The 26656-nt window shown below is 39.0% G+C and overlaps 1 protein-coding gene across 3 annotated transcripts in view; it reads left to right on the top strand.

Moving 5' to 3' along the window:
• The window catches only part of piezo1 (piezo-type mechanosensitive ion channel component 1), a 105726-nt gene that overhangs the window by 29527 nt on the left and 49543 nt on the right, over window positions 1-26656 (top strand). For 2 of the 3 annotated variants that reach the window (XM_041947486.1, XM_041947488.1), the window contains exons 7-24: window positions 8385-8556; window positions 10843-10941; window positions 11860-11932; window positions 13191-13294; window positions 13510-13589; window positions 13860-14040; window positions 14814-14919; window positions 15611-15792; window positions 15935-16083; window positions 16480-16638; window positions 17132-17238; window positions 17708-17871; window positions 18033-18209; window positions 20796-20921; window positions 21357-21557; window positions 21817-22021; window positions 22837-22941; window positions 24632-24788. In XM_041947486.1, coding sequence (XP_041803420.1) covers window positions 8385-8556; window positions 10843-10941; window positions 11860-11932; window positions 13191-13294; window positions 13510-13589; window positions 13860-14040; window positions 14814-14919; window positions 15611-15792; window positions 15935-16083; window positions 16480-16638; window positions 17132-17238; window positions 17708-17871; window positions 18033-18209; window positions 20796-20921; window positions 21357-21557; window positions 21817-22021; window positions 22837-22941; window positions 24632-24788 — 2547 coding nt within the window. The remainder of the gene's footprint in view (window positions 1-8384; window positions 8557-10842; window positions 10942-11859; window positions 11933-13190; window positions 13295-13509; window positions 13590-13859; window positions 14041-14813; window positions 14920-15610; window positions 15793-15934; window positions 16084-16479; window positions 16639-17131; window positions 17239-17707; window positions 17872-18032; window positions 18210-20795; window positions 20922-21356; window positions 21558-21816; window positions 22022-22836; window positions 22942-24631; window positions 24789-26656) is intronic. The other variant, XM_041947487.1, reaches the window with a different exon arrangement.

Raw genomic sequence — 26656 nt, forward strand, 5'->3', positions numbered from 1 at the left:
AGGGCCATTTCAGTTTTAATAACATCCTTCAAGGGCCATATAAATTATTTAACACATAAATCACAATAACCTCTGAGACAGCTGGAACTGCTTCTCTTTGTTGAGGCATCTGATGTCAAATGGTAGTGACGATGAAATGATGCTACTCACAGCTGGTTTTCCAGGTTTGGGTCAGTCAGTCTTGAGTAGATCTGAGTCATTGTAAGAGTCAGTTTTGTAAAGACTCAGCTGGTTCCATAATAAACAGCATAGCAAGTATAGCATTTTCAGTTTCTTTTGATAACGTTTCATGTCCTGAAAACCTCTCACCACCTCAAGGAGTTTTGCATGTCATAGCAGGCTTTTGTTTGTGAAAATGCGCAGTCTTATCCCTTTTCAGTTGCACCTGCCATTTAATTTCACTTCATATGTTATCACATTTGAAAGCAGAGAGCTGAGAAGCTGGCTGAAGCTTCAGGTTCAGCTCTGAGAGGTTGGTAATGTCCACCATGAAGGGCAAATCACAAAGATACTTGCTGTCTGAGTTACTGAGTTCCATGGCAGGTTTCCCCCTCATTTCTAGAATTATTTGATGTACATGGACAGTTTTACTTTAAAAACTGGTGCAGGCAGCTTTGCAGCAACATGACACTCCTCCACTAACTCTTCTCCTGAATGAGGTTTCAGTTTCTGAGCCATTAGCTTGCTCGCCATACAACTTTCCACATGTCTCTGTCAGAATGTAGTCTTGTGAAAGCTGCTTGTTTGGCACCCAAACTCCGCTGAAGAGCGTTAACTTTATTCAAGCACATTTGTCCATACAGCTCTTCCAGTTCAGCATGGTTCAGTTAATTTAAACACAATACTTGTGCTCAAAAAGAGGATTCATTCTCAGTGAAGAACCTCGGAGCCCTAATCTGCCTCTATACATGCCAAAGAGCAGTGATTCCTAACACGTCTCTGGGGGTCATCAGGTGGAAACCTCCCTTCAACAGTGTTTCGCCTATTTCGTCCCACTACACCTCCAGGAGGCTAGGCGGTGAACTCTGGCGTCCCAGAGTCACCCCCCATAGTGCCAGTTCACACTGCTTCTACACAATCCAAACAGCACTGCCACGTTCAACTGACCCAGAGATGCTACAGGTAGTGGCCAGTACCGATGCTATCATTTACCTATTGCTAATGCTAATGCTAACCGCTAAGAAGAACTGAAGAAGACAATACAGTTCCGATGCAACCATTTAGCTAATGTTAAGTGCTAACCGCTACCTGCTAAGAGGAACAGAAGAAGACAATAAAGCTAGATTCACCTATACTGTTAATGTTAACTGCTAGCTACCAGTACTAACTGCTAAGATACTATCATACTACCACCGCTTTAGCTATTGTTAGCTGCTACAATGCTACCACAGGCCACATGTAACTGCCGATTGCCACACTACCATCATCTACCCCTGCCTCTCACCTACTGCACCAATAAAAGCGGGGTGGGAATACAATTTAGAGGGTGCAAAAGTTGAAGGCCTAAACCACAAACTTGCTATAAAGCTATAAAGACTCTTGAGAGTTTGCCTTTTTCATTATTGTGAACTTGTCCTCACAAACTACCATAGTTTGTGTTTTGCTGACAGCCACCATTATGCATTGATGTGACATCAACCACTACATGCATACATGTTATTGTCTTTATTGTTGAAAAAGTATGGCCAAGTAATTTATTTCTTGTATTTATGTGTTGCACAGTCTCACGGGCTGTATATGTCCCAGAGGCAGGAGGTTGCCCACACCTGCTCTAAATTAAACCCCCTTTGGTTATGGGCAATGGCACAGAGGTGATGTATCTGTCCTCTTACTGCCAACACTGGGTGAAGTGCTGAGAGTTAGCCTAAAGGACCACAAAGGAAGATGATCTGTGACATGGTTGGAGGCTGTGTAGAAAGAGGAGCAGTGGTTAAACCAGCCTGGCTCAGATCGAGCCTGATCAGCCTGATCAACTCACTTCTGGAGAGTGTAAGAGTGAGAAGTGCTGAAAAACTTTGTGAAGATGGAACTCATCTGAGGATAAGCCAAGAACAGCATAATTGCTCTATATATGAAAAGTGAGCTAGAAAAGGAATCTAAACATGTTGTCAAACTCACACACATGTGTAAAACAGATGGAGTGAGAGGCTGATCAGCTTTTAATTTAAAATAGTCCGTTACATAGGCCCTTCAGAAGCGTGAGGCCATGTGTAGCCTCACCACTTGCATGCCCCTTGTCTCAGCTATATATATGCCATTATGCACAGACCCTCTGTACCCTGGGTACAGGCTTGTTATTTATTTATTTATTCTGCTGTACGCTGCATTTTAGGTAGATAGATTACTGTAGATGCATGGTCGATTTAAGACTGTTTTTTTTATTCTCTAGCTCAACTCCATCCATGATTCCACCCTCTGCTGCTAGATTTCCTGCAGACCACAAAATACATGGGTCACTTTTTCTGACTCGTGAGTCACTGGTAGCACATAAGACAGCAACCTCTACAGACACAGGTCAAAAATATTCCTTCTTCCTTGAGGATCTTAGTCACATCTTTTTCTCTATGCTGGCGCTGTGTCACGTCTAATTATCTGATCTGATCTCTACCATCAATTCTGCTCGACCTGCACTGTATAATCATGACAGAAGTTTGTTTGTGTTCGTGATATAACAGTTGTATGACAGTTGACAAAATGTTTTTTTCTGTTCACACCTTTAAAAACTACAAAGCCTGGTAGATGTAGTGGTTTAAAAAAGCCTTAAACATTACAGCTTACAATTAAATGTATGTTTTTATGGAATTGTTTAAAGAGAAAAACATAAATGTCAGGCCGGGACTCAGATCAGGACTCAGATGCAGAGTATTGAACACACAGATCTTTATTGGAGAATAAGCACTCAAGGTCCACTTCAACGAGTGTCAAAGGAATAGGCTATATAATTATACTAGGCCTATGGCTATAACTATGACTATCAAAATGATAACAGAAAACGCTCACTAAGAGGATAAACAAGAACACTAAGAAATGAAAATCACTAGAAACAGAAAACGCTTACTGAGAGGATAATCTAGATCACTAACTACTCTAACAACAACGAACAGAAAACGCTCCAAAAGGGAGGAAAACACAAAGGACAATGATGACTAGGAAAAGGAGACTGAATAAGAAAAACTATGAAATCAAAAGTACTAAGCAAAATACGAAATGACAGATATATCTACGCTAAAAAGGAAACAACAGAAAATCACTCACGCTAGAGGAAAACAATTCGGCTAAGGAATAAACTGTGAAAATAAACCAAAAACTAAGATATCAAACTTACAAACAAAAGACACTCACGAGGAGGAAACAGGAGTACTGAACAAACGAGATCTATGGCTGTGACAAGGACGGACGGGGAAGACAGGCACGGGTGAATCGCCGACGGACAAAGACACACTGGCACAAGACAAGGGAGACGCAGACTATTTAACACATGGAGGGTAATCAGGAACAGGTGGAAACAATGGGTAATCAGGGCGGACGCACAGGACACACGAGGGAGGGCAGGTGCTCTGAAACGAGAGGAGAGTTAGACCTTCAAAATAAAACAGGAAAAGACGAGACAAAAACCCAATGACAAGACAGACCTCACCGCGGTGTGACAATAAAAGTATTTGTATGCCCAAATGAGTAATTTATGTGCATGAGTTATTCCTATAAGAGCACAAATACATTTTCCCCATCACACCTGCTGGCCTCCATAAATGAACATATGTGCCACATAAGAGTTTAAAGGTCTATTTTGGTACACTCAAATGCTCTCCTGTATATCTTAAATAATGACAGAGTCATGTTATACTCAGTCCACTCTGTCACACTGCTGCTCCCACTTTCTCTTTTTAACAGAAATATTGGTCCCAAAACCTGAAGTTACAAGTTTCCAATAAGCATGAGATGTATGGGGTGTTTTGAAGCAGCATCTGGAGTGCAGTAGGGACCTGGTTTTCTCCACCCAACTGAGACAAGAGCACAGTCATGGCATCAGAAAGAGATAAAAGTTCAGTGTGCTTTATGTAAATGAAGTAAAGGCAGCCATTAATCCACCTAGTGTCTGCTGTGCATTAGTTATTGCTCTGTGCTTTGCTGATATGTTGGTATCCCATTCAGACAGACACATAACCCTGTTTTGGACTGTCTCTGGATGAGTCAACGTATAGGGAAAGGGATGTGCACTGCTCTTCATAGGAGTTGAAAAATTAAAGTTATCTATTTGAAAGCACTTCAATTCAGGCATAAATTACACCATGGTGTGACTATTTGTCCACGCAGATGTTAGCTTCACCATCTCTGATATATTGCAGTGCAAAGCCACTCCCCTTACTTGAGGAGCTTAGTCACATCTTTTTCTCTCTGACCCAGAAATTGGTCTTTACTACCTCCATTGTGCTTGTCTTTGTCGTTTAGTAGATGACCAGTATTTCTTTGGCAGAGTGATAATGATCATGTTCCTCATGTTCCCTCCTCTCAGGAAACCTTCAATATAGTTTACCTGCAATGTGTGGAACTTCTGTGGAAATGGATTGAAAAGAAACAGCCGGGGTGCGAGAGAATATGTGAGTTTAGAGATAGAGAGAAGAAAATGGAAAGTGAATGTATGAGTTACAGCAGAAGGATGTGAGGAGAGTAAATGGAATGGTATGTGTGGAATGACTAGCTAGCAGCTGATGCTTCATCAACTCAGCTCATCTTATTGGCTAAACTGAAAGATGAGCAAGCAGTGCAGCATTCCACTGTTGAGTATGATCTCTTTCCCTCTCTATTTCTCTCACATCTATTATCACCTGGGTTCTTGCCAGGTCTGTGTCAGTATCACTTAACCGGCTGTACATCAAACAGCCAAGTCTGCCCTTTACCTAAGGACGATACCCAAGTGAGGGTGGGTGTGTGTGTGCCTGTTTTTATTTATACACTCTGGATAAGTCTGACTCAAAGGAATAAGAAAAGGCTTAAATAGTGATCATTATAAGCGATAAAAATCTGCATAACTAAATTGAGCAAACTGTTTTTGAGTATTAGGTATTGTGTGGGCTGTACCATATTATTTACTTGATGACTGCATATAGCATGGTGGAGAGAGTACAATAATGTTTTACTTCAACTAACTTTAAAGTACTGTTAATTTATAAACACTTTACTCAAGTAAAAGTTAAATAATCACATTAAATAAAAATGTAAGATAAAAGTAGGCCAGTCAAAATGTACTCTGAGTAAGCCAACCTGTTGTCACTGGCAAAGTGAGTATACAGTATACAAGTATAGCAGCTTGGTCAGTGGTCATACACTTCAAAATATGTTGCTGTTGGACCCTCTTTAGTGTCATTTCTGAGGTGCCCCTCTAGCATAATATTTTAAGATAATATAATATACGATAAGATAAACTTTATTAATCTCCAGCTGGGGAAATTAAATATATTTAGAACACGGCACTCACACAAATACTCAATTCTGATTGGTCAATCGCCAAAATTCAGTAGCGGTTATTTCTCAACAGACGACGGCCTGCGCAGGCATTCCTAAGAGTCATTGGCGAAAGGGGCAATCCCTTAATGTACCAGGCTTAATGTACTGTTAATGCTTAATGTACCAGAGTTTGAACAAAAAATGGGGAATGAACAATGAAACTTAGCCTAAGGACTTACCTTCCAACAATTATTCGTGTACTATAGCCTTACCATAAATTCAGAATAAACTATTTTATTTTATTTTATTTTTACCCACAAGTTGCAGCCAGATAACAGGTCTACTTCAGAAACCATATCACTTTAATATTTCATGTTTTCATGTAATGGTTAGACAATGGAAATGGCATGAAACAGGATGGGAATTGAAATTGTGGGCTCAGGATGGGCCTGGACTGGCAACAGTAAAAGTGACAGGTGGGAACAGGAAGAAACAAATCAGGACTGTGTGAGAAGGGACAAACTTTTTACTTCTCTTATCATCTACTGAAACAATGTTCAAGGTAGCAAGTTTCCTATCAGGGTTAGAGGTAGTGATAATTTCTTCATATTGTGATGAGGCTATACAGACCTGATCCAAATCTTAAGACCAGTTGAAAAATAGCTAGAATTTACTTTTTGCACATTTGGATCTTAATGAGGAAGAAAAGCAAGAAGGGGTAGTGTGACAAAAAGCACTTTGAAAAAGTAATTTATTGAAAACAACAAGTAAACTGAAATAGGCTGTTTATCAGCTGATCAAAAGTTTAAGACCATCGCTCAAAAAATTACAAAAAACTCTCCAAACCAGAACAAAACATTTTCTCAGTAGGACTCAGTCGCTCCATCGTTCTTGTTAATCACTTCAACAATTCGTTTGGGCATGCTTGATGCGAGTGTGTCCAGGAAGCTTTTGGGAACATTGCTCCAAGTGGTGAAGATGGCTTCACTAAGGGCATCAACTGTCTGGAACTGATGGCCATTTTTATAAACTTCCCTTGCCATCCATCCCCAGATATTCTCTATGGGATTTAAATAAGGGGAACATGCGGGATGGTCCAAAAGAGTGATGTTATTCTCCCTGAAGAAGTCCTTCGTCAAGCGAGCATCGTGAACTGCAGCGTTGTCCTGTTGAAAAACCCAGCTGTTACCACACAGACGACCCTGCACCACCTGAAGCTCCAGTGTTCCACTGAATGAAAAAAGCAATGCAGATCATGATGGACCCCCTCCACTGTGCCGGGTAGAAACATCTCAGGTGGGATCTCCTTGTCATGCCAGTAACGTTGGAAGCCATCTGGACCGCCATGGTTAAATTTTTTCTCATCAGAGAATGAAACTTTTTTTCCACATCTCGACGATCCGACCACGTTCAAGAAGAGAAAACTTCTTAGCTTTAGCCATCAGGAGGGCATGACCGTGTGAATTTTGGCTTTTATAGCCTGTGGTCTTCAACTTTTGATCAGCTGATAAACAGCCTGTTTCAGTTTACTTGTTGTTTTTAATAAATTACTTTTTCAAAGTGCTTTTTGTTACACTCCCCCTTCTTGCTTTTGCATACTGTAGCTCTACTTAAAACCTCATTAAGGTAAATTCTAGCTATTTTTCAACTGGTCTTAAGATTTTGATCAGGTCTGTATGTACAGTATATGTACATTCACTTGTATATATTCCAATAATCAAGGTGCAATGTTTTAAATAAACTGCAACGCTTAGCATCTTAATTCAACTTTTATCACATAATCTGCTTTTGTCCTTCAAGAAACTCGCACTTATCCATTACCTCAGTTGACACACTGTATTATATTTGTGCCTCATGATGGGTATTGGTTTTTTATTCCAAATTTTGTAGACGTACCTCTCATATATTGTTACTAAATTGTCCTGTCAGATGTGTCACTATCTTGTTACAGGCCTTTTCAGACTTGGACTTTTTGGTTTGTATTTAGTGATATAAAATTGTGAAATATGTAAAGGTAGAAGAATTGTGAAATGAACTATAAATTCTGTGGGTTTTGAATTTATTCTTATTTTGGAGTAAGAATAAATTAAGGCCACATTTGAAGCAGTGCAGTTGATATTAGCTGGTATTTGTTTCCAAGTGTTTTTATTCAAAGATGCAAGAGAAGCTGGAAAACATTTGCAAGACCTGATAAAATTCAATATCACAGTTTCTACAGTGTCTAAATGGATTTCAGATTGATTTATTTGATCGACACAGACATTCTAGAAATAAGTTTCAAAACATTATACTGACTTTCACATCACCTCTCTATTTAAAGCATAGTATCTAAGTCTTAAAAAGGCCATTATAACCTAACATATACATATATATACATAGCATTTTTAAAAATTTAATTTCCTCATTTCAACGGAAAATAAACAATACAACTTCAGTTTAAACTGCATAGAGCACGATTCAAAGCATACATATTTACATATATGAACAATATTAACTTACAATCACTGGTGTGATTCCGCATTCCAATTATTATTGTTAAAAATAATACATTGCTCTTGCCAATAATGTTGCCCTGCACAGTGTTCTATTTTGACATGTGTACGTGTTAGATCCTCTGCTTGTTTGAGAACATTCTGAACTTGGCCAATAAGGCAGACTCTCATTCTGATTTCTCAGTGACAAAGAAGTTGACTGGTCTTTCTTTAATTCACTTGACAACTAACTTAAAAAACTGTCAGACTGTGCAATGCCAGACCCTACCCCCAGATCATTACTCTGGAATGTATAATTACCATTACTGATTCCACCTTTTCATGCTTGCATCAATCCTACCTAATTCTATGTTAAGAATTTGTTCAACATTTGATTTGTTAATCACATGCTGCTGTCTTTATCCCCAAACTCTCTGTATTGATCTCTTTAACTCTGTTCCTCCACAGACTCTTTGGTCTAAAGGATATCATCAAACCAGAAAACTGCTCCTCGACCTATGACCTCAACCTTAATACTCATCATGATTGGCCAGTTTATGTCAACCCAGGAATACTGTTCCTTCTTTACATTACCATAGCAACCGTTCTCAAGACAGGATGTCATGGAACACCTAACCAGGTATCTATTACTTCTTTTTTATTGGTACGAACTGATGTGTCCTGCAGAGTATTGAAATAAGTTGACATTGAATGTTTGGATGATTGGTAATTACATGATGGCCAAGATGGCACAGATGTATGGTGACACGCTGCATGACGAAAATTACTTTTTTGTCAACAATTTTAGCTAAAAACATTTGCACATTTCTCACAGTAAGTTCTTAAGACTTGCTAAAGGTTCTAGAAGACGTTCCAACTCTTATCCAAGGGCCTTCTTCAGTTGTAACTTGCTGATGGGGAGTCCCAGGCATTTATCCTCTTGCAGGATCATTGACCCTCCCAGCAATCACTTAAGTCATTAGGGTCTGCAGAGTGCTGTGCTCTCCCCTTTCCTCTTCACCCTCTACCTCGGACTTCAGACACAACTCAACCAGCTGCCACCTCCAGAAGTTCTCCGATGATACAACCATCGTTGGATGTGTATCACAGGGGAACGTTTTGGAATATAGAGAAGTTATGTGTAACTTTGTCGAATGGTATGGACTAAACCACCTGCACATACAGTAAAAGCCAGCAAGACTAAGGAGATGGTGATTGACTTCCACTGGAAAGCACAACTGACTGCACCTGTGTGCATCCAGGGTTTGGACATTAAGATCGTGGAGGAGTACAAATACCTGGGTTATCACAAGCGCTCAGGCACAAGGTTCTGGACTCAAATACACGACTCATACACAAGAGTGAAAAAACAAAAAGGCTCCAGGCCGGTTTTAATAACAAAAGATCTCTCAAGTACAAACAATAACCAAGGGTGTTCAAAAATAAGGATAATTGTCTTTTTACAAAACACAAAGACTTTCAATACTATGGCAAGTAATGCAAAAATGCTGGACTGACATGAACAACGAGGGAACACAAGACAATCTGGCACAGGACAGGGGAAACGTAGACAATATATACTCTAGGTAACAAGAAACAAGTGGAGACAATCAGACAGGCGGGAAACACCAGGAAGTCAAGGGCCTGAAACGATGGAGAGTTAGATTTCACAATACGCCAGGAAGTGCTTGACAAAGACATGACGCCAGTGAACAAAACCTCAACAGACACGTCGAGACACCTGGGTGTACACCTTAACAATAAACTGGACTGGTCCACTAACACTGATGCCCTCTATAGGAAGGGCCAAAGTCGTCTCCATCCCCTGAGAAGACTGAAGTTCTTTGGAGTATGTAGGACATTACTGAGGACTTTCTATGACTCTGTGGTTGCATCTGCAATCCTCTACGTAGTGGTCTGCTGGGGCTGTGGAAGCTCTGAGAGGGACAGAAAGAGACTGAACAAACTGGTCAGGATAGCTGGTTCTGTCCTCGACTGCCCTCTGGACACCACTGAGGTCGTAGGTGAAAGGGGGATGTTAGCCAAGCTGACATCTATCATTGACAACCTCTACCACCCTCTGCATGACACGGTGGGGGCCCTCAGCAACTCCTTCAGTCGCAGACTGTTGCATCCACCCTGCAAGAAGGAACACTACCCGAGGTCCTTCATTCCAACAGCTGTCAGAGTGTTCAACTCCAGCGTTGCCTAACTTAGCACTGCTTTCCACACTCAGACTGTTTTTTTTGCAGTGATGTATGATCTATCATACACCTAGTACCTTGATATACTGCTCTTTCCACTCCTTATTGAGTACTGTACGTATCATAGTATTCTACTGTGACATATACATATTTATTTCTTTATTTTTTTCTTACAGTTCTTGCAGCAAAATATATTTTTTACGTATACATAGTTTTTACATACTTTCTTTCTGACCCTGTGTATAATTGTACATATTTATAGTCCGCTTTTATTTTGTATTTTGTATCTTGTATTGCTCTATTTCTATTGCTATTTTTTTTTGCAACTGCCATTACCTGCTGCTTGTAACAACTGAATTTCCCCAGCTGGGGATTAATAAAGTATCGTACCTTATCTTATCTTAAAAATTTTCACTTTTAGTTAACATCTGAAAAATAATAAGCAAATTACATTTATTTTAAATAAATATCAAACATAGCCTGCTCTGCCCACCTCAGACCTTTTTTGCACAATTGCAATTGTCATTGGCAGAGCAAGGATTTACAATGGAACACGGGTGCATTGAACCACTGTTTTGCCAGTGGAATTTGGATCTATCCTGACTCTGTTACCAACCAGATCTCTTGCACAATGATTATAGCTGATTGTAGTTGATTTTCTCATTTGAAAAAGCTCTAAATTTGAATATGTGTTTATTCTCAGATGCTGTATTTGTGTTTAGCAGGTTGAGGAGGAACAGAAGCAGGAGAAAAGGGAAGTATTAAAGGAGGAGATGGTGGAGTTACAGTCATGGACTCAACAGAAGGAAGATGACACACAGGTAAAAAAATCATATCTCTGTGCCCAAGAAATAAATACCATATATACTATATATAAATACTAGTACATTTATTACTCTGCTCATGTTTGCGAGGCAGACCATTGTACTTAATACTCTTCCCTGTTCTTCTGGGTATTTTGTCAACTGAAATTAAATGGCTAGAGTATATATCTCCTCCTTAATTTAATGTTCTGTGCAGAATAGTGGAAGTTGTTTATCTTTCAAAATTCCTGTCCCTCTCTTTTTTTGCCACAGCAAGTAAATCGGTTTGGTCTGGTGAAATATGATTTGATTGCACCCTAAGACATAACACTAAAGGAGTTTCAGGACAAGCAGAGGAGCTTTGTAGCTTAAGTTGGATTCAAACTCCAGTCTCCTGGTTATCAAGCACTAAGCTTGACCCTCAAACAATGTAGCTCAGGGTTGGGGAACCTTTTGACATTTAGAACATACTTTGAGGGCCATACTGTGGCACCACCTGAGCCGCCGAACACTCAGTGTGTGGGTGATGGGGGCAGCACCTGAGAAGCTTATTATGCATATGTATTCCTGCAGAGACCTGCGGTGGGTTAAATGCAGAGAACCAATTTCCCAGTCTCGGGATTAATAAAGTAAATAAACTTAAACTTAAACTTAAGTAGAAATGCAGTTATCCCATTCCAGTGCACTTACCACAGCTTTAATTTCACTTCAAATTATTTCCATTTTGAAGGCAGTGAGCTGAAAAGCTGGCTTGAGCTCTGAGAGGTGGTTGGTAATGTCCACCATGAAGGCCAAATCATATGGACACTTGCTATCATTTGAGTTTCCATATGCATATGTACACACACAATGATTTACAGTATGTATAGTAAATACATATTTACAGTTTGACTTCAGTTTAGTGTTTGTGTGCATGTGTGTGCACTTCTCTTTCAGCTCATGCTCCTTTCTATGGGAACAGAAAGCAGCGGCGGAGGAAATGTGGCTGGAGATAGTCCGCCAGATCTGGGTATGAAAAACAATATTGTTCTCAGAAATCAGTGTGTGTCTGTGTCATTTCAAAAATATCTTGAAAACACAACATTACAGCAGTGTAAAATCTGATCAGGATATTGGTGATTGCAAATAAATTAGACAATGTGGAAGTCAGTTTTTGGCCAAAATGAATATGGTTAGTAGAAGTGACCCATTCACTTAAGATCACTACTTACTTATCACATTATATCAAAATAACCAATTGTTCCCTCATCCGCAATTAAACAATGTATTCTAATAATAATTCTAATCTATACAAATAATATATGTACAAACCCAATGATAGTTGGATAAAAGTGCTGTAATTTCTTCAAATATGCATGCTTTAATGTTAGACAGGATTTCTGACTGTGTACTCTTCCACTGTTACATAGGATTAATTTGAGAGTTTAAGTTTGAGTAAACTTGTTGCAGACTCAAGGAGATGATGATTCTGCTAGCAAAGAATCAGTGCAAAGCAGTAGGCGTAGGGCTAGACTGCTGTCTTGTTTCACATATGTGCAGCAGTGCAAAGTGCAAAAGGGCTTGGTGATGTGGAATACAGATCAAAGGATGTGATGATTAAATAATGAAATACATTCTCAAAAAGTCACATCATTGCTTTCATGGCTCTTAAACAGCTGTGCCAATCACAGTCAGCTTGATGACAATGCTCAAGTGAAAAGAGCTCCTCTAGGAAATCCTATCTTCGTCTGGATGGTGTAGAGTGGCACAGTGACACAGGACCACAAATCTGCAAATCTGTTTTTCATTTAATTTGTACAATGATGATAGCAACAAAAAACAAAACAAAACAAAACACACAGTCACCCTGTTCAATATGGGATTATAAACATCATTTCAGGGTGTATTCACTTTTAGTTTGACCTCCAAATAAAGTGGTTTGGATAATCTGGATAAACTGGTCATTTGTTTCCAACCTGTCTGACCATTTGACTGCTTCTGTTTCTTGACCCGTCTGACTTTATCATAGTAATGTTCCTGTCTGTCAGCTATTAACTTTTTGAGTTCAATGAAATTATGACTGATTGAAATGATGGCCAAAACTGTAAAAATAAGAGCCAAGATATAATAAACTAATCGTCAAGAATTTCAACAGAAAAAACTTCCTTACTTATTACTCAGATATGATGATATAGAAAACATCAAATATCTTGGTGATGTTTTTTCAGTTGATTTGTTCTTATTCTATGCAATGTTCTGCATACTGAGATGATTGTTATTTTTGCCAGGTGTCAATGGTGCCCCCAGTGACCAGCAGAGTGAAAGTCCGTTTTTCCTGCTTGGAAAGGTGGTCATGCAGCAGAGCTATGTCTGTGCTCTCATAGCCATGATGGTAACTGTCAGAATAAACAATGATTTTATGCATTTATGCTATGCATTTGCTATCTCAGCTTATTTATTCAATTCACAAAACTAAACTTAACTAGTCTAGTTTAACTGATGTTTCTTGGTGATAGTTCCTGTGCAGCATACCAAGACAGCATCACATTATGGATGTTACAGACTGGCATTGTCCCTATTCCCATGTGCTGTTTCCATGTTGGTCAGGTTTGGAGCATCACGTACCACAGCTGGTTGACATTTGTGCTGCTGCTGTGGGCTTGTCTTATCTGGATCCTGCGTGGCAGGTAACGCCTGCAGCACTGCCTGGAAATCTAACCTACATTTCAATATGACAGTTTTAGTTGAAGTTCAGTCTATTTATTCAATAATTCCCACAGATATCGCTTGTGTTGTGTCAGTCACAAAGTCTCAAAACTAAACAAACAAACATTTTATGGTTTAAAGTGATATCAGCACAGTTGTTTAGATTTCCATGGCTACACTATGATTTGACCCACATTAATGTGTTGTTTCAGGGTTTTGACCGAAATTCAGTTAGCTGTTTCTTTTTGCAGACGGCATGCAGCCACACTGTGTTCCCCTTTCATCCTCCTGTATGGCCTGGCTCTGTGCTGTCTGCAGTATATCTGGGCCATGGAGCTTCAGCCTGAACTGCCCACCACTGTGGGAACCATGAGCCTCAGGCAACTGGGACTGGACAGAGCCCAGTACCCCTGTCTAAGACTGGGAGCTATGGTAAGATGAGAGTAAAGCTACTTGGTTAAACTATCTTTTATGATGTGTGTGATATTAATCATGAAATATAACCTTTCACTGTTGTGGAAAATAGCTGTTGCAAGCTGGAACTTGTCCATTAAGTTGACCGAACAAACAAGATGTACTTGAAGTAGGGCTCATCTCTCCACATAGCACTATGAGGCATGAGCTCAGTTGGTGCAGCCTGTTACTTGTTTGCAAAATATCATGATTTCAACTCTTGGCTGTGCCAGACTACATAAATAACACAGAAAGATTCAGTACATGAGACAAAAAGGATGTTAATGTTTTAATGAATTCAGATATTGATATTTTTGTTGCACTGACAATGAGCTATTTAACTAATGTTTTCTACCATATATCCTTAATACTTAAATAGAGAGTGCAGTTCCAAAAGTGTGTTCTCTTCAACGATGATGCTCTCTATTCCTTTCCAGACATGTGCAAAGCATGTCTTAAACAGCCATCAGGCTTTATATTGTGGCAGTTCATTTGAACCAACTCAACTGTGGCTGGACTTTAGTATATACCCGACAAAACTGATATTTGGTATAAGTTTAATAAATACGCCCCAAAAAGTTCTGTTCATGTAAACAACAGAGTAGACAACAGGATGGGTCGCTTTGCTGGTTAGAGACATCTCTGTCTGCTTTTCAGAAGGCCAGAGAGCTCAATATTTGCTCTTAGTGTTTACAGTGTTTACTCAGTCTGTGTGTTTTCCCATCTCTCTCTTTATCTCCTTTTCTCTCCAGCTTCTGTTCACTTTAACCTTCTGGCTGTTGGTACGTCAGTCAGTGAAGGAAAACTTCAGCAAGAAGAGGAAAATGGCCACACCACTACAGGAAGTTACTACAGGAGGTCAGACATCTTTTAAACACACACATACACATATGTGGTTTATGAAAGGGGAGAGGGGTATGGGGTCTGTCACTTGTGACAGAGCTATCACAACGAGAGGCCCACTTGGTACATGCATAAGCTGTGCTCTGCGGCGCCCCATATACACAAATAGAATCCAACTGTAACAAGAAGACCCACCGCAGTTAAGGCTGCTGTCTTAAACAAGGGGCCGAGCTCCTTCTCTGCACCATTTTTAAGAAATAGGTTTAATTTAAAATGTAATATCATCAGTATTTCAGAATTTATGTTCCAAAGTAAAAGTTGAATTCTAAACTGAGTAAATTGTTCATGGTTTGTGCAATGGTGATGGTCTGCTTTGGGTTGAAAGTTAGCCTCCTCAGACCATGTCCTGGCGCGGTTGTTTTTTGTTATTGTCTAAAAACTGATATTCCTCCCTGAAAGAAGAGCCCTCCACCATCAGGTTCAATTGTCAGTTTTGTATGCAAACACAAACTTTCTTCACAAGTAATGGATGAAATCTCTTTGTTACTGGTTTGTATAAGAGGACATGTTTGTCTATCCCTGTTTTACGGTCCTGACATTCTCTTACCATGTAGAGTATATTCCTAGTGACTTTTCCTTTTGATTTTTAGCATCAACATATAAGCCTTCTCCCTCTCCTCCTTCTCTAACTTGTTATCCTTGTCAGAAGAGGAAGGTGGTAATGAATCGGTGCTGAAGGTTCTGGGAGGCATGGTGATGAGCTGTTATGCCAAATACTGGATCTATGTGTGTGGAGGGATGTTCATCATGGTCTCCTTTGCTGGAAAGCTTGTTGGATACAAGATCATCTACATGCTGCTGTTCCTGATCTGCCTCTGTCTCTATCAGGTAAGAATAGGCCTGCAGACCATTTCTTTGTGTTACTTGGTTTGTGACCAAAATTTTGTTTTAAAGTCTCAGGCACATTTATTTGCACATATATTTCAAATTAAATGTTAATTCCAAAAATCTCTTTCAATGATATTCCCAGGTGTACTATTCTCTGTGGAGGCGTCTGTTGAAGCTCTTCTGGTGGCTTGTTGTGGCCTACACCATGCTGGTTCTGATTTCCATCTACACTTACCAGTTTGAAGACTTCCCTGGATACTGGAGAAACTTCACTGGTTTCACAGAAGAACAGTACATTCTTTTACAAAAGCTTGAGACTGTCTAGTGTCTTCCCCTACCCTGCTGATACTTCTCTGTCCCTGTTTCTCTCCCTTTCAGTTGTAGGCTGGTGCCAAAGTTTGTGATTTCCATAATACTTAAAGCATTACCCCTGGCTAAAGATCTATTTAACTGCCTATTACTTAGATACTCCAAAACATCCCAAGCATCAGTACAAAGACTATATTAGGCCAATGGTGGTAATTAGGTCTGTTAATAGTTCAGGGCTCAGGGCAAAAATTAAATGCATGGTCATTATTAGCCCTGTGTTCCTTCCACTCAGTGATGCATGTTCATTTATGAATAAGAAAGATATATATTTAATACTGAAAAAATGAAGGAATAATTGTACTCATCTGTCGTCCTCAGGCTGGCAGCAATTGGTCTGGAGACATTTGCTCTGTCCGAACTCTTCAGCAGTATTCTGATCCCAGGCTTCTTCCTACTGGCCTGTATTCTGCAGCTGCACTATTTCCATAAACCCTTCATGAGAATCACAGACCTGGAGCATGTTACACCTATACGCAAGTAACACAAACTACATACTCTTACTTCTCATGTCCCATCAAAAGGTTTTTTTCATGCTAAACAGTGTTGTCTGTAGTCACAGTGAAATAAAAGTACTTTACATATGAGTGCCTTTACTGTATGTTGTGTCATGGTAAGTACGATGATTAGTTGGGAAAGGCATTAAATCATGTCTGTTTATATAATATTTACCTAATCCCTGTCAAATTAATTTTGACTGTTATATAATACATATCATCTATTTATCTTGATATTTGAAATGCTTGAATTTTAATTTTCATAATAGCAATACAGTAGTTAATTGTCTCAAGATTTTTTTTACTTATTTATGTCATTGTAAAGTAAATATACCCTATTGTGCATGGCAGACTATGGTGCAGTCTTATGCCCTGCTTTTTGGAGTTTCTATTCATCATTTCCTAATCATTTCCTTATTACCTCAGAATTCTATAGTTTTCGTTTTTCAGTAATGAACAAGACAATCTGCCTCCAGGAAGAAGAACAGTGAGAGGACTGAAGAGAATGATTCTGGTAATGTGGGGGTGAACTTTGAAGAGGAGCACCTGGTGACTAACATCGATGAGGAATCTGAAGATGAAGGTAAAAAAAATTGTGGCAGTTTACATGAAAGATACATTTTAACAGTGAGTTTGACGGTCTTTCGTCTGTCTGTCTCATGAAAGTACATTTTATATCTAGGATATTGGTTCACACCAATATATATTTTATATTTAGCTGTTTATTGATGTAAGGGATAATGCCCGAAAGTGAAAAAAAAATCAGTTTTCAGAATAACTGGTTCAGGTTAATAAAAGGTTCAAGGTGATTTTATTTGTCATTCTACAACACAGGGTTGAGGATTTAGAGAGAAATGGGAGCAATATGCAAGTTGTTGTCCCTTTATGCTGCACAAGAAAGAATATTTACTATGGACTATAAACTATTTATGGTGGATTGTGGGGGGTGAATTGATTTCTGTTTTTCAATTGATGTGTTTTTCTGTTTCTCCCATCTACCCCTTATCCTCTCACTCTCTTTCTTCATCCACCCCCTCTCTTCCCTTGCTCAGTGATGATTCCCAGTAAGTGGGGTCTGGTGATGGACAGGTTACTGGTTCTGTCCAGAAGGTTCTCTGACATTCTCACAGAGGTCCAAGTATTTCTTTGGAGGCTTCTGGAACTCCACATCTTCAAGATGGTGGCCTTCTTCTCTGTGTGGGTTGCACTTGAAGAGGTAAAGGCAGGGAGTACTTACTTTTTTTTTTTGTATTACTTTAAATTGGCATTTTGCATGGCATTATCTATCTATCTATCTATCTATCTATCTATCTATCTATCTATCTATCTATCTATCTATCTAAATGAAATTTTGTTTCTGTGGTTGTCTGTCCCTAGCCATCAGTGATGAACCTAGTCTTGGTGGTGTTGTGGTCTCTGGCAATACCATACGGTCGCTTCGGGCCCATGGCTTCCTGTCTGTCTACAGTCTGGGTTTGTGTCATCATTGTGTGTAAGATGCTGTACCAGCTCAGTGTTGTCAACCCTGTTGAGTACTCCAGTAACTGCAGCCTGGTAAGACACATATGCACACACGCTGCATTAACAATATCTCTTTAGAGAGATGTGATTTACATTTAACTTTAATTAATATCAATATACAGTACTGCAACATCAAGGAAACCTAGGTTGACGACCACTCTACCTCCTGAGCCACAGCCGCTTCACATGTACAAACTGAAATCAATCTGATAAATATGGCTTAAACCAACTTAGTGCAGTTCCTTCAATGCCAATTAAATGTTTCAGCCTCTGCCATAGGATGTGATGGTCAATGTTGAATTATAGAGACAAGTCCTTTTGTTTGATGCAAATAGAAGGTGCTATGATGCATCCTAAGTGCTGACTGAAAATCCTCAAATAAGCTATTGTTATGGACAGAGCCACACAAGTGATAGGCGACTGCTTTTTCCAGAATTTAGAGAGAAAAGGGAGGTTAAATATAGCTCAAGACCAATAATAGTCTTTTTAAGGACAGGTGTAATTAAGACTGTACTTAAAAAGGACTGTGGTACCTATACTCTTGAAAAAAATGGATCATATCTATCTTTAGATAAAGAAATCATTGAAGTTTGAGAGGGAATATAGCATAGGAAAACTCTGTTAAACTGAGAGATGGCATTGAATTAAATGCAGATACAGTTACTTCCTTAAAATTAGCTACAGCACCAGAGAGACATATTATATAGGGTTTTGCCTAATGTCATGTATTTTGTAAAAGGAATTCAAGTCTAATTAAATGATGGTCTGGTAAAGTAGAATTGTGTGAAGAGAGAATGAAATGTTCCATTTCAATGCTAGAACAAATTTGAGGGTGTGGTCAAAACACTGAGTTGGTTTATGTACCCTCTGACACAAGCCACATGAGCCTCATTCAACATCCATGTGAATATGAAAACCACCTATAATAATTGTCATTTTTTGACTAAACTTGATAAAAATTCTGAGAATTCAGATAAAAATTCAAAATACTTACCAGGAACGTGGTACACAATAACAACTAAAACTGGCTGTAGTGTTTTCCGGTTTGGGTGTGAAAGACTAAGAGTAAGGCTTTCAACTGAGTTTTAATCAAGTTTAGGTTTAGGGATGATTAATAGCCATTGTTTTCTAAATTATATCTAAATCTAGGGTAATTCGGGTGTTATAGGCAGCAGGCAATAGTAGCAGGAATAATAAGATAATCAGAAAAATAGAAATACAAAATTAAAGTTCACTATATGTGTGTACATTTTATACAAAAAAACTATAAAAAATATTTTGCCAATGAAAGATATTTGAAGAGAATTGCACAAGGTTTTGAGAAAATTGCACATGGATTTTGGAAAATTACACATGGTGAGTATGGATAAATGAAGCACAGTGTTTGCTCTGTTGCACACTAATAAATATATATGTATCACAGTTGAACAAAAATATATATTCATAGGTTGAGTACTGAAAGAAAATGAAAAAGTAATATTGCACAAGGTATTGCATGTATGTGATAGCAGGATGAAGTAAACATAAAGTAAACATAAATAAATCACACATTCGTGCAAAAACAGCATGAATATGGACCCAGTGCTACATTCAGCAATGCTGGAGTTGATGTTCATCTGGTGGTATGAAGGACCTTAGGTAGCACCCCTTCTTAAGATAAGATAAGATAAGATAAGATAAGATAAGATAAGATATACTTTTATTGACCCTGTGGGGAACTTTTTTCTGGACTCTGTCCAGCTGCAGTTTACAGGTGTAAAAAAAAAGAGAGAACCAAACAAGAAATTATAGCAGTGACATACTTCACAAAAGTAAGTATATATATATATATATATATATATATATATATATATATATATATATATATATATATATATATATATATATATATATATACATAGCTGCTGAAGTGCTGCTGAAGTGTCATGCAGGGGGTGAGGGGCTGTCAATGATTGATGTCATCTTGGCCTCTTGTGTGACGCCATCTTCAAGATGCTTAGTTGAATTAATAACACTGACGCATATTAAATAAATGCATTATGTATTTTTTACGTAAAAACTGTTAATGAATAATTCATTTTTTAACGTAATGGAGTGGAAGTACAAAATTGCTGAAACTTTAATTACCCAAGCGAAATAGAAGTACTTATATGTCAAATTGTCACAATGTCATGTGTGTAGTCAGGGTGCTTTCTCTATAAAAGTTCATAAGAATTTGGCAAAAGAATTTTGCCCCCTTATTATCCTTTTTGTCAAAACAAAATAATGAAATTCACCCCAGTCATGTCTGATCAATAGATGGGCATTGCCAAGACTGCAGCATTGCTCAACTTCTTAAATCCCAATCGTGTAAGGTACACACTATGTCTTAATTCAAGGTAACATCTCTGAACTAGATGTGTTTAAATAAAAAGAGATGGAAAAAACAAGAAAAGAGAACTGAGGAAGCATTCTGTCAGCATCATGACCATCACTAACCCTGACTGCTAATGTGCTAATGTGCTCTTGTTTTTTCCCATTAGCTGGGACAACTTGATCTGACATGATAGTAATGTAATAGTAACAGAAACAGAGTGATTTGGTGTTGATTGTCCTGTTTCCTTTCTCTTTTCTTCGTAGCCTCTAACAAATGAAACAAATCTGTTGCCAGAGGAGATGTTGAACTCCTCTCTGTATAAGGAGCCAGTGGATCCAGCCAAATGGTTTGGCATCAGGAAAGATGCCACTGTACTAGGATACAGCAAGGTATATTGAATATACATATGTTTCCTAGTTGGTAAAAAGGCTACTGTATTAAGTTTACGAAGGTATATAAATATGGTATGTATAATGTAAAGTTTAGTGTAAAAACTTAATGATACCCAGTTTATACACGTCAAAACTATATATGTACTGTATATATCTTTATCTCTCTCTCTCTCTCTCACATATACATATATGTGTGTGTCTAAAATACAAACACACACAAATACATATATAAAGAAGTTAGTTCACTACCACAACAAACACAGTTCAGTCAGTACAGTATGAACTATTGAGGTTACAACAAAAACAAATGTTGTTTTCCTTTGTCTGCTGATATGGTGCTTCAGCTCCATCTCACAGCTGCTCTAAAGGCCAAATGATTAATCTTACATTGAACTAATGCACTGAGTGTTTTTTCTTCTTCTTGTTGTGCAGAACCATTTAATAGTTCTGATGTTGTTGGTGTTTGAGGCGACAGTGTATCGTCACCAAGCTCATCACTACCGTCAGCTCCAACGATCTCCCCCCACCATCCCTGCTCTATTTCCCACTGCCACCAGGGACACTCTAGACCAGGGCCTGATACCCTGCTTCAAGTACCTACTCAACTACACCTTCTACAAGTTTGGATTAGAGGTAGCTAGGAGATATTACTTCTTTGCTGAATCGAGAATGTTTAGATCCACATATAACAAAAAAGAGAGTAAATGAAAGAAAAAAACATTTAACAAAAGATGTTATGTTAAGAAAATGACAAGCTAATGTGAGTTCCTCTTGTATACTGTCCCACAGCATCAGTGTTTTCACTCCAAAAAAGAGTATCAGGTTGTAAAATAACTGAAATAACTACTTTTATTTCATTCCAATCTCCGAAAATGTACTGTCTTTTTAAAAGATTTGCTTCCTGATGACGGTAAATGTGATTGGCCAGCGAATGAACTTCTTGGTGATAATCCATGGCTGTTGGTTGGTAGCCATGTTGGTGAGGCGGAGGCGTGCAGCAATTGCCAGGATCTGGCCCAGATATTGTCTCTTCCTGTCCATCTTCATGATCTACCAGTATCTACTGTGTGTGGGCATACCGCCTGCTCTTTGCATAGGTGAGTCCTGATATCAAATTAGGTGCGACAAAATGACCATATATTGCACAACTACTATGTTGTAGTGTTGTAGTCTGAGTAGAGCACCTGCACATTTCATAAATCAACAGCAACATATTGTTTATATGAAAATAGTGCAAATATCCTGCACACATTGGACTCTGAGTTTCCAGTTTATTAGATATACGTGTACAATATAAGTGTAATTGCAATGTAAGTTCTGTCCTACTTGTGGTCTACCTTTCGGTTCTCAATTTCACAAGAAGGCTGTAGATTCAACTATGTGGTTATTTTTGAGGCCACAGTTAGTGAGGGTGTTATATTGGACTGCATTGCGTTTAAATGTTTTGTCCATATAGAAAATAGGAACAGAACAGTGGAAACACCCCACCTCATTGTCATTTTGTCCATTCTTTGTACAAATTGAAATTTGCCACCTTTGACATACCAGTCTGTTAATCACACTTTAAGCCAATTCTCGGTATTTAAGTTTGATTCAAAGTGGGGGTATGGTTTAGGTGGTTTTCACACATAACTGAAATGTCAAAGACTTTTTATTTTTTTTCAGCGGTCATTGTCATTTTCAGGTCACAGTGTGTGTTATCATAAAGTTTATGTGTTCTGTCCAGTTCAGGGCTTCAGTCATACAGTACAATGAATTTTGAGCAAAGTAAACTTTAGATTATGGCTCTCATGGCATCACATAGAACTCAGCAGAAGGTAAACTATGGTAGAAAGTAGTAATTGTGTAAATAGTGTACCTACTTCTACTTATATACTTGTATCTGTGTTTCTTTTGTGTTTTTGTCCTTTAGACTACCCATGGCGATGGAACACTCCAGTGTTGATGAACTCAGCTCTCATTAAATGGATCTATCTGCCTGACTTCTACACTGTACCTAATTCTAAAAACCTCATAGGTCAGTTTGTGTGTATATGTCATTGTGTCTGTGTGCCTTTCTGTATGTCGTTCATTGTATCTGTCAATTTATTCATTCTTTTGTCCTGATCAACAAAACACATTTTTGTCAGATAGTCACGTTATCACTAGTATATAGTTCTTAAATTCTTAAATAGTGGCACTGCAGAAAGACAAATTTAAATTTTCTGTTTTTTTTTCAACAGAAATACTCTTTGCACTCAATGTAACTGATTAATTTCAAAATTCTAGGTTGCCATTTTTACGATCGGTTATAAGCTACTGTCAATAAAACAACACTTCATGAACACATTATGCATTTAAAGCCTCTAAAGGCATAATTATTCCCTGTCCTGGTTGACTTTCCATGTAATACATTTTAGAACAGTAGCTTAACAGTGAATGAAAGAATGCAAAGTACAAGCAACTGAAACTGCAACTGGGCCTTCAGCAGTTTTAGATAGATAGATTGAGATAACAGTGTGCAATAGTCGTTTTGTCCACACTTGGGTCCACCATATTGATGTGTGTGTGATAAGGTCCAGCATTTTGATGTGTGTGTGATGGAGTCCAGCATATGGATGTGTGTGTGATAAAGTGCGTGTGTCCATGCGTGGTGTAGGTGTGTAGTGCGTGTGTCCATGCGTGGTGTAGGTGTGTAGTGCGTGTGTCCATGCGTGGTGTAGGTGTGTAGTGAGTTTAGAGTTGTTGTGTTGGTTATTGTTTTTGTCGCCCTCTCCGAGAGGTGGTGAAGAGCCGTACGGCGTGGGGGAGGAACGATCGTTTCAGTCTGTCCGTAGAACAGGACAATGACAGCAGTCTGTCACTCAAGCTGCTCCTCTGCCTGGAGACGGTGCTGTGCAGCGGATGATCAGGATTTTCTATTATGGACAGGAGCTTCTTCAGTGACCGTCGCTCTGCCACAGATGTTAGACTGTCCAGCTCTGTGCCAACAACAGAGCCTGCCTTCCCCACTAGTTTGTCCATGCGTGCTGCATCCTTCTTTTTCAAGCTGCTTCCCCAGCACACTACTGCGTACAGGAGGGCACTCGCTACCACAGACTGGTAGAAGATCTGCAGCAGCTTTTTGCAGATGTTAAAAGACGCCAGCCTTCTGAGGAAGTACAGGTGGCTCTGTCCTTTTCTGCACAGGGCGTCAGTGTTGGCAGTCCAATCCAGTTTCTCATCCAGCTGCACTCCCAGGTCTTTGTAGGTGTGAACCACCTCCACGCAGTCCCCTTTGTTGATGACCGGTTCTGGACACGGCCTGGTTCTCCTAAAATCCACTACCATCTCCCTGGTCTTGGTGGTGTTGAGGAGCAGGTGGTTGGAGTCACACCATGTGATGAAGTCCTGGATCAGTTTCCTGTACTCATCCTCTTGTCCACTCCTGATACAGCCCACTATGGCTGTGTTGTCCGCGAACTTCTGTACATGACAGAGCTCTGAGTTGTATTGAAAGTCGGACGTGTACAGGGTGAACAGGACTGGAGAGAGCACAGTTCCCTGCGGTGCTCCTGTGCTGCTGGGAACTGTGGGAACTTTATTAATCTTTATATAATTCAGTGTCACATAAGATCAACCCATAACTCTATCTCAGTATCAGAGTAGATGCTGTTAGGCAACAGTCAATTTTCTAGGCTTATAAAGTTGATGATGATGGTGTACTGTGTTGTTGTGTGTGTCCACAGCGGACTTTGTGCTGCTGATGTGTGCATCCCAGCAGTGGAAGGTGTTTGAGTGTGAGCACACGGAGGAGTGGATGGTTCTGGCAGGGGAGAACACGGATGACCCTGAACCGATGGAAGGTCGATTCTTTAACCCTGCACCCAACTTTATTGACTGCAGGTAAATAAATGTGTATATCATTAGTCTGTCAGATTTAAGACATCCACAGCTGAACCTGCTGTTGACCTGCTGTGCTCCTGTCATCATTTACTACGAGCTGTAGTTTCTCCAGAGAGACAGACCATTTCACCGTACTCAGTGTTCAGGAAGGGAAAAAGTGTAATAATGATATGTCTGCCAGTATTTGTATAGTATTTGTGTTTTAAAATCCAAATATGTCTAACATTAACAGATAAAGATCACTACAATCAGTTATTAAATCATTGTGACAAAGATATTTAATATGCCAGACATGATACAGTTATGAAATAAACTTTTGAATATATGCATTCAACAGTAAAATGTCGCCAACTGCCAACAAACGCCAATAACTGCAATTAATCCAAGGTGCTTCAGGCCAACTGACATCAGGCTGTGGCAGCTAGTAAAGTGTTGCTCACCTCAGCTGCAAGTGCAATTAGAATTAACTAATTGACTAAAACCTGACGCCAGTGAACAAAACCTCAACAGACACGTCGGGACATAACAACAACATGACGGATCATGGGGTGTGGTGAGGATGCAGCTGCTATTGTGCTAATGAAAAGAGGCTTTTATGATGATAAAAGGTTGCTAATATATACAAATCATGAACTGTCCAATTACATAGAGTAATAAAAATTAAATAATTGATAATAATAATAATTAAGAACTACTCACCATTGGCTAGTCTCAGATAGATAGACAGACAGACAGACAGACAGACAGACTTTATTTATCCCAAGCTGGGAAATTGCAGTGCAGCAGCAGCATTACACACAGTGAAATAAGTGAAAAATTGTGAAATAAGAACAAACTATACATAATAAAATATCAAAAAAGCAAACAGCAAAAAGATTATATACATAATAATAAAATAACAAAATAGCAAACAGTAGTAATGAAAAGTATTGCACAAAAAAGAAAATCTACAGCAAATGGCAGTGTGTAGAAAATAAAGTATACCGTGACTGCAAGCATACACACAGTGAGAAAAGTGAAAATTTGTGAAATGGGACTATAAAGAACAAACTATATATAATTAAATATCAAAATAGCAAGCAATAGTGATAAGAAGTATTGTACAAAAGAGTTTTTTTTTTTTTTTAGCTGCTATTGTACAGTGCAACGGCATGTGGCAGGAAAGATTTCCTGTATCTGTCCCTTCGACAGCGGAGCTGTGGCAGCCTGTGTGAGAAGGTGCTCCACTGTCACATATTAGTCCTCCACCATGGCCCATTAAACCACTAAAATAAAATGATATATGAAACTAAACTTACGATTAATACAGGAGGAAGGAACTGTGACGGTTAATGCTGAGAGAGACCCAGGAGCGGAAACGGAAAGGGTTAACAAAGGTTTTATTTTCAACACAAACAGTCACTGGGAGCATGAGGTCCAAAAACGTAAACTCAAAAAGGTCCAGAGAGTGCTGGGCTGTGTGGGCACGGGAGGCACTGAAACGAAAGAGAGGAGACAAACAATTACTCCAGGAGAAACTTTTCAAAAGACACAAATAATTAGTTTTACCACAAGAGATACGAAGCCAACTGGTACCACGGTACGAAGAAGCATGCTCTGGCGTCGAGGAGCATCTCAGCAGAGAATAAATAGGCGTCTTGATTCAGGAAGTGTATTCAGGTGCGCCCAATCACTCCTCGACGCAGCAGGGGGAAGGGAGCCTCAGGAAACAAAAAATAAAGTTAGAGCAAACACAACAGAAAACAGGAAGTGGACTTTCACAATAAGTACACCGGAAATACCAACCGCCACAGGAACAATACAAACATCTTTTTGACAGTACATCATTCAAAACTTTAAGCATAATACACATGATTACCTTACCAAAA

The sequence above is a fragment of the Chelmon rostratus genome, chromosome 11 (genome assembly GCF_017976325.1).
Source record: "Chelmon rostratus isolate fCheRos1 chromosome 11, fCheRos1.pri, whole genome shotgun sequence".
Classification (NCBI taxonomy): domain Eukaryota; kingdom Metazoa; phylum Chordata; class Actinopteri; order Chaetodontiformes; family Chaetodontidae; genus Chelmon; species Chelmon rostratus.